The sequence below is a fragment of the Calonectris borealis genome, chromosome 14, assembly GCF_964195595.1.
Source record: "Calonectris borealis chromosome 14, bCalBor7.hap1.2, whole genome shotgun sequence".
Classification (NCBI taxonomy): domain Eukaryota; kingdom Metazoa; phylum Chordata; class Aves; order Procellariiformes; family Procellariidae; genus Calonectris; species Calonectris borealis.
In genome coordinates this window covers 12,550,814-12,556,813 of record NC_134325.1, presented here as the reverse complement: position 1 = coordinate 12,556,813, position 6,000 = coordinate 12,550,814, and the positions used below count along the sequence as shown (strand labels likewise).

At 52.9% G+C, this 6,000-nt stretch overlaps 1 protein-coding gene and 1 long non-coding RNA gene across 7 annotated transcripts in view; one reads left to right on the top strand and one right to left on the bottom strand.

The window, feature by feature from the left end:
• Positions 1–437: 437 nt before the first annotated feature.
• LOC142088181 (uncharacterized) lies at positions 438–2,536 on the bottom strand. The gene is made up of 3 exons (XR_012675755.1): positions 2,390–2,536; positions 1,993–2,165; positions 438–1,170 (listed from the first exon to the last, which is right to left on the bottom strand). It is a non-coding gene; the product is annotated as an uncharacterized LOC142088181 (long non-coding RNA).
• A 1,317-nt stretch (positions 2,537–3,853) lies between these two features.
• QSER1 (glutamine and serine rich 1) overlaps positions 3,854–6,000 on the top strand; it is a 49,148-nt gene continuing 47,001 nt past the window's right edge. For 4 of the 6 annotated variants that reach the window (XM_075163242.1, XM_075163240.1, XM_075163239.1 and 1 more), the window contains exon 1: positions 3,954–4,174. In XM_075163242.1, the coding sequence (XP_075019343.1) occupies positions 4,059–4,174 (116 nt within the window). In that variant the 5' untranslated portion in view covers positions 3,954–4,058. Of the gene's footprint in view, positions 4,175–6,000 lie in introns of all 6 variants that reach the window. The other 2 variants (XM_075163245.1, XR_012675753.1) reach the window with 2 other exon arrangements.

The window sequence follows — 6,000 nt, the reverse complement described above, 5'->3', positions numbered from 1 at the left end:
TTACTGCTCACCTTGTGGCCAGTGCACATCGCTAGGAGCAGGAGGGTGGGGCAGGGAAGGAGGAAGGGAGACTAAGGCCTTCTCCTTTGGGTGTCAGCAAGCAGCTAAGGCAGCCCAGCCCTGCTGCCACACCACACCTGTAGGCAGCAGCACATGCTGCAGCTTTGACGATCCCTCCTCGGACCTTAGGCAGGCAATTCCCATTAAAGTACCTTAAGTACTTAAATCTGTCCCCTAACCATCACATGACAGTTTTGACTCTTTAAAGGATTTGTTATGTTATTTTTCCAAGTGGAGACTGTTCATTTAGGGAAAGAAATGAGCAACAAAAATTCAGTACTGCCCCAGGCTAGTATGCTGCATAGATTGTGTTACAGTGCTGTAATTTAAGATTTTGCTCTTAAACAGAGTGAAAAATTGTATTAGCTTATGTTTCAGCAAAATATGTTTATTATATTAAATTCTTGACTTGAGAGATAAGCACATACAATATCATTACTGGCTACAGGCACTCAGTTACGAACTACCGTTCAGCGGTGTTAAAGCCCACCACAGCTCAGTTCCTAAACAGCAAGTAATTGCTGCATTTGAAATGACAGCATTCCTTACTAACACAAGAATCAAAATATTTTCAATATTCAGAATCATGAACATGTCTAATATGACTTCTAAATACGCACCTTAATATGTACACTTTAATCTACACATTAAAATAACATATGTAATTAACAGGATCTATCAAAGGATTTTTTCTATCGCAGACATCTTTCAGAAAAGCTGTTTATAAGTATCATGGATATCAGGATATTGTAAAAGCACTTACTCTAAACAGGTTCTTTTGCTGCCTTACAGAATGATGTTACAACATATCTTTTGGTTACAAAAAGATAAAACGCACAAACTTCAGAGTAGCTTTCCTAGACAGAGGATGGCAACAAGCAGCAGGGATCAGTTTAGTGAGAAAACTGCAGAAGTCTCACTGGCTGGTGTCAGGACAGGTAGATTTATCTCATACACAGGAAAAGCAAACTACTGGATAAACTGACCTTATCAGGACAAGATGATTTATCTCATACACAGGAAAAGCAAACTACTGGATAAACTGACTTTATCTGGTGGTTATGGACATCAGCAATAAAGTTTTCAGTCTACTCCACATCTGTTAAAACCCTGTAAAAGAAATTAAACTTAACACCAGCTGTCACAACTTCTGTTTCACTCAACTTCACTATTTGATTACAAGAAAGAGGATATACTCCAACAATGTTCAGGGAAACACTGTGTCTGTGGTATATTGACAATTAGTTGATTTAGTGATCTAAACGAATTGTGTCTCTGTTTCCCTGCCTGTATATCTGGACTGGTGCTTGTTGTTTGTGATTTCTCACGTAACATGATTTTACAGCCACGTATCTAACAGTATTAACAACCCCCCCTTCTCTTCAGAGAAATATCCTCTAATGAAAATATACATTATGGTACTCTTTGAAGTTCATGTTGCCATTAGTTGGAAAAAAATCAAACAAAACACTAGCAGTTTTACAATTTATTAATATGTTCTTCCAAATTTGTGGCGAGAAACTTTTAAGGTAGCTCCACACCAACACGCTCGGTCTAGATAACCAAACACTACAGCTAGGTGGAAAATGCATTTCGTGTCACTTAGGTCCATGTATCGTCCTTCCCTCAGGCCCACTTGAGGGAAACAATGCACTGTAAGTATATTATAATGGAGATTAGCGGAGATCCTGCAGGGAAATCAAAACCTGTAGGTCCTTCCCCGCTGGAAATGCTACTTTCAATAGTCTCAGCACCATAAGTGCTTCATCATTAGCATAAAACTGAAGTAATTTTCTGTCATCAGGCCTCGTTCATATGTAAAACAGCAACCCTCGTGTTTCCCAGCGAAAGAAGGTCCCCCACCGCCCACATACTCTCCTCCAGCTGCAAGCAATACAGGTGCTAACTTATGCAAACACAAGGAAAACTCACTCTGCTGGTTTCTGGCTTTAGTACGCCGCTTCTCTTCTTCTCCCTCCTCCCTCTGCCCTGGCCTCTGGGTGACTTCACTCAGTCTTGTCAGTGCTGATGACTTTCACACTTACCTTTCCCTCCTGATCCAAGACTGAATTTCTTCCTATAGTTCACTTTGCTGCTTCTTGAAACTAGGCATGAGAAAAGCAGAACCTCAGCTTTTCCTCCTGAAGTTTCTTACTGTCCTGCTTTCTCATTTAATATTGAGCACTCCACTTTTCATTCTTTTTTTTTTGCATCTAATCTGATTGGCTGTACTTAAGTTTCTAAACTCTGCATTTCACTACAAAATTAATTTTGCTCTGTAGTTCGATATTGCCTGGAGTAATACAAACTGAATCTTCAAAAGACTCACTTATTAGCATACACCTTCCTCTTCTGAGCAATGCCTTCAGGTGCAGTCGCCCTCTCTCTTTCAAGTGCATATTCCTCATCTTTACCTCTGAGGCACACTCCTGCTCATCTCAGCCTGTGTACCTTAAACCTGCAGGGAAAGCAAGACACCACTGTCCACCCACCATCCCCCTGCCCCGCACGGATGTCCCCTTTCCTCCTACCCTGTTCTGCACAGCTGGTGCCCCTTTCCCTTATACTTTAACAAGCACGCAGCCAAAGATACAGGAATTTACTGCCAATATATCAGGCGGCTCTAAATACTTATTCTTTCTGTCTGTTCCTCTTGCTGTTTGACTTTTGGCCTATTCAGACTCCAGGCCTTGCAATGACTTACTGATCGAGAACGCCTACGTCTTTTGGAAAGCTCTTATGTATCTATATATATTAGAGGCTTTTAGCTTGTAACACGAAAAAAAATTAGCTGAAGGGCTGTGCTTTTATATTATTTAACCTCTACAAAGCATCCTCAGAGCGATGACCAACCTAAACCACCGAGCACCGGCACGCAGGAGCTTGAAGCGGCAATGCAAGGGCTCTGGGCTGCCCTGAGGGAAACACAGCGATGAGCTTCTCCCGGTGACCCCCGCGCCCATCACCTGGTTTTTTTATTTTATATCTCCCCCAAATTTAGTTTTTCTGTGAGGAGGGCGGCGGGTCGGCGCGCCCCGGCGCGGGGGGAGGCGTCCGGGCGGGCGGGAGCGGCGTCACCGGGCGGTGACGCCGCTCCCGCCCGCCCGGACGCCTCCCCCCGCGCCGGGGCAGGGCGGGAGAGCCGCCCTACAAATTGCTTTACAATGCTCTCCCCGTGAGGCAACCCGCCGCCTCGGGGCGGCAGCCGGGGCAGGGCGGTTGTGGGCCTCCATCTTGTCAGCGGCGACCGCCCCGGAGGCCGCGGCTCGCGGCGCTGCCCGCCGCTGACGCCGCTTCCCCTCAGCGGGAACAAGATGGCCCCGCCCCGGCCCCTCCAACAAAGCGCCAGCGCTTCACTTGACGCGGCCCCGCCGAGAAACCGGCCTTCCCCCCGCCTCACCGCCCGGCCCGGCCGTCCCCGCCTTCAGCCCCCCCCCCCACCCCGCCCCGGTGGCGGCTACCGCCCCCCGCCACGCTCCCCTCCAGCCGCCGCCGCGCTTCCCCGTCGGGCCGCGGCCGCCCGTTCCCCAGTCACAGACCTCCTTCTCCTCCCCCCGCCAGCGCTGCTGGCGGCCGCTCCGGCGGCGGCCCCCTCCGCCGCGGCCTCCCTGCCCCCCGGCCACGGAGCCGGAGCCCGTGAGCCCCAGTGCGCGCTGGCGGGGGAGGTGCATCCTGGGAAAGAGCAGCCCGACATGGGTCTCCGCCTGGCCGCCGCGCAGCCCCCGCCGCCGTGCGCAGCTCCCCTCAGCCGCCCGCCCGCCGCCGCCCGCAGCTGAGCGGGAGGGGAGGGGAGTGGAGGCAGGGCAGGGGGGCCGGGACGCGGCGGCCTGGCCCGCGCCGGGGAGGGGGCCGCGGCGCTGCCCGCCCCGCATGAGGCAGGGGGGGCCGCTCCCACCCGCGCCGCTCGGTCCCCGCCGCCGCCGCCCTGTGCGCAGGGCCCCAGCGGAGCCCCCGCCGCCCCGGCCCCGTGCCCTGCCCCGGCCCCGCGCCCTGCCCCAATGATGGACAGGAATTACCCGACGACCCCCAGCTTCGCCGACCCCCTGGCCCCGGCCGCCGCGCAGCCCGCCGCCTCCTGGGCCTACGAGCGGGGCGCCAGCAGCCTCAAGCCCAGGTGAGGAGGGTCCGCCGGGGGGGCTGCGGCAGGAAAGGCCGGGGTCTGGGCCGGGGCCTGGCCCGCGGGCGGCCGAGGGCGCCTCGGGGGGAGGCGGGCGAGGGGCCCCCTCCGGCGGAGCAAGGCAGGGTGGCGGGGGGCGTCTCCGCGGCGCGGCCGGGGGCGAGCGGGGCCCAGCGGCGCGGAGCGGCGGGCGAGGCCGGGCGGGCCGCGGGGGGAGGGGGCGGACGGACGGGCCGCGTCCGCCGGGCCTCCGCATCTGGGGACACGGCCGTGGAGCCGAGCGGGCGTGGGGCGGCCGGAGCGAGCTCCCCGCTGTCCGACGGCCGCGGCGGCGGGGCGGGCGGTCTCCCCGCGCAGGGCGCGCCGCTGCTGCTGCTCTCCGCCCCGGAGGCTCGCGTTGGGCTGCGGCGCGGGTTCAAGAGTTCACGCGTCCCTGCCCGGCTGCGGGAGGGAAGCGGGGCTCGGGGGCGGCGGCGCGGCGGGGGAAGCGCTCTGCGTGCGCGGGGCCGCGGGCACCGGCGCTGCCCGCCGGAACAATGCTGCCTGCCGGCCGGGCGGCGGGGCCCTGCCACGCTGGGGCACCGGGGGACCTCACCCCGCGCCGGCAGCCCCCGGGGCGGCGGTGGCGGCAAGCGCCGCGCTAGCATCCCCCTTCGCCCTTTCTTTCTCCGCGTCGTTGTTTTTCGCTCTGCTACGGCTGGTTAACCTCTTTCCTCTAAAGCGCTGCTCTTGGGCGTGCGGAGCCTCCTCTCTGCTAAAACTTGTCTGGAGCGATTCAGTCCCACGGAGAGTTCTGTAAAGTTCCGGGAAGTGCAGAAAAAATACAGGATATCTTACTGGCTTCGGACTGCTTTTTGATTGTATAACTCTGCCAACTAACATGAGTATTTTCTAAGTGACGAGTTTTTTGTTATCGCCTGCCTTTTATGTCTCTAGCTTGCTATATCTGCAGTTCCAATCTCAGCGACGTTTAAAGGTAAAAGATAGTCTCAGACTAAAAATACACCGTCAAAATAGGTGCGCCTACAGATGGCTTTGCATTCAGTCTTGAAGGTGGTCAGGCGTGTGTTCTGATCTGTGATAAGATTAATAGATTATCAAGTCAGAAGGACTGTTGCAATCATCTAGTCTGACCTCTTCATAATGCAGGCCATAGGACTTTTTTTTTTCTCTTCTCAATCTGTGTTTGAAACTAGAGCTTACGTTTTAGAAGGTGCAGTTAAAAATTTCCAATGAGGCAAAATTCAGCATAATTCTTGGTAAAGTATGCAAGTGGCTGATTTGTGTTTTATTTCTTATTTCTGATCTGAAGAGGGCTACCTTTAGTTTCTAGCCCCTGAATCTTGCAATAGCCTCATCATCACTTCAAATCCCATTATAACTCATGTTTTTCTGAGTATGAATTTTGATTAATTTCTTGCTTTATGTTCTTTTTATTAAGAAAAATAATCTTATGAAGTTTGTTACCAGACATTCTTTTCTTTTCTTTTCTTTTTTTTTTTGTTTTTCTTACTTCAGTTATTCTCTTAGTTTTCTCCTGGATCCCCTCCAATTTATTGTCACCCTTCCTGAATTGTGGACATTGCATTTTAGAAGCAAATAAGTCAATGTGAAGTAAGAAGATAATAGGACCTCCCTGGGGTGTGAGGCTCTAGATTCCTTGTTTCACAGAGAATTAGTTTTTCTGGCTAAAACCTTGCCCCATGAAGCTATGTTTAGCTGCGTTCTCTGCAGAATTGCCCACATGGCAAAGTAAGGTCTCCTACCGTTCTTTCTAATCTTTCTTCCTAATTGTTGAACTACTTCTGATCATGTTGCTATGT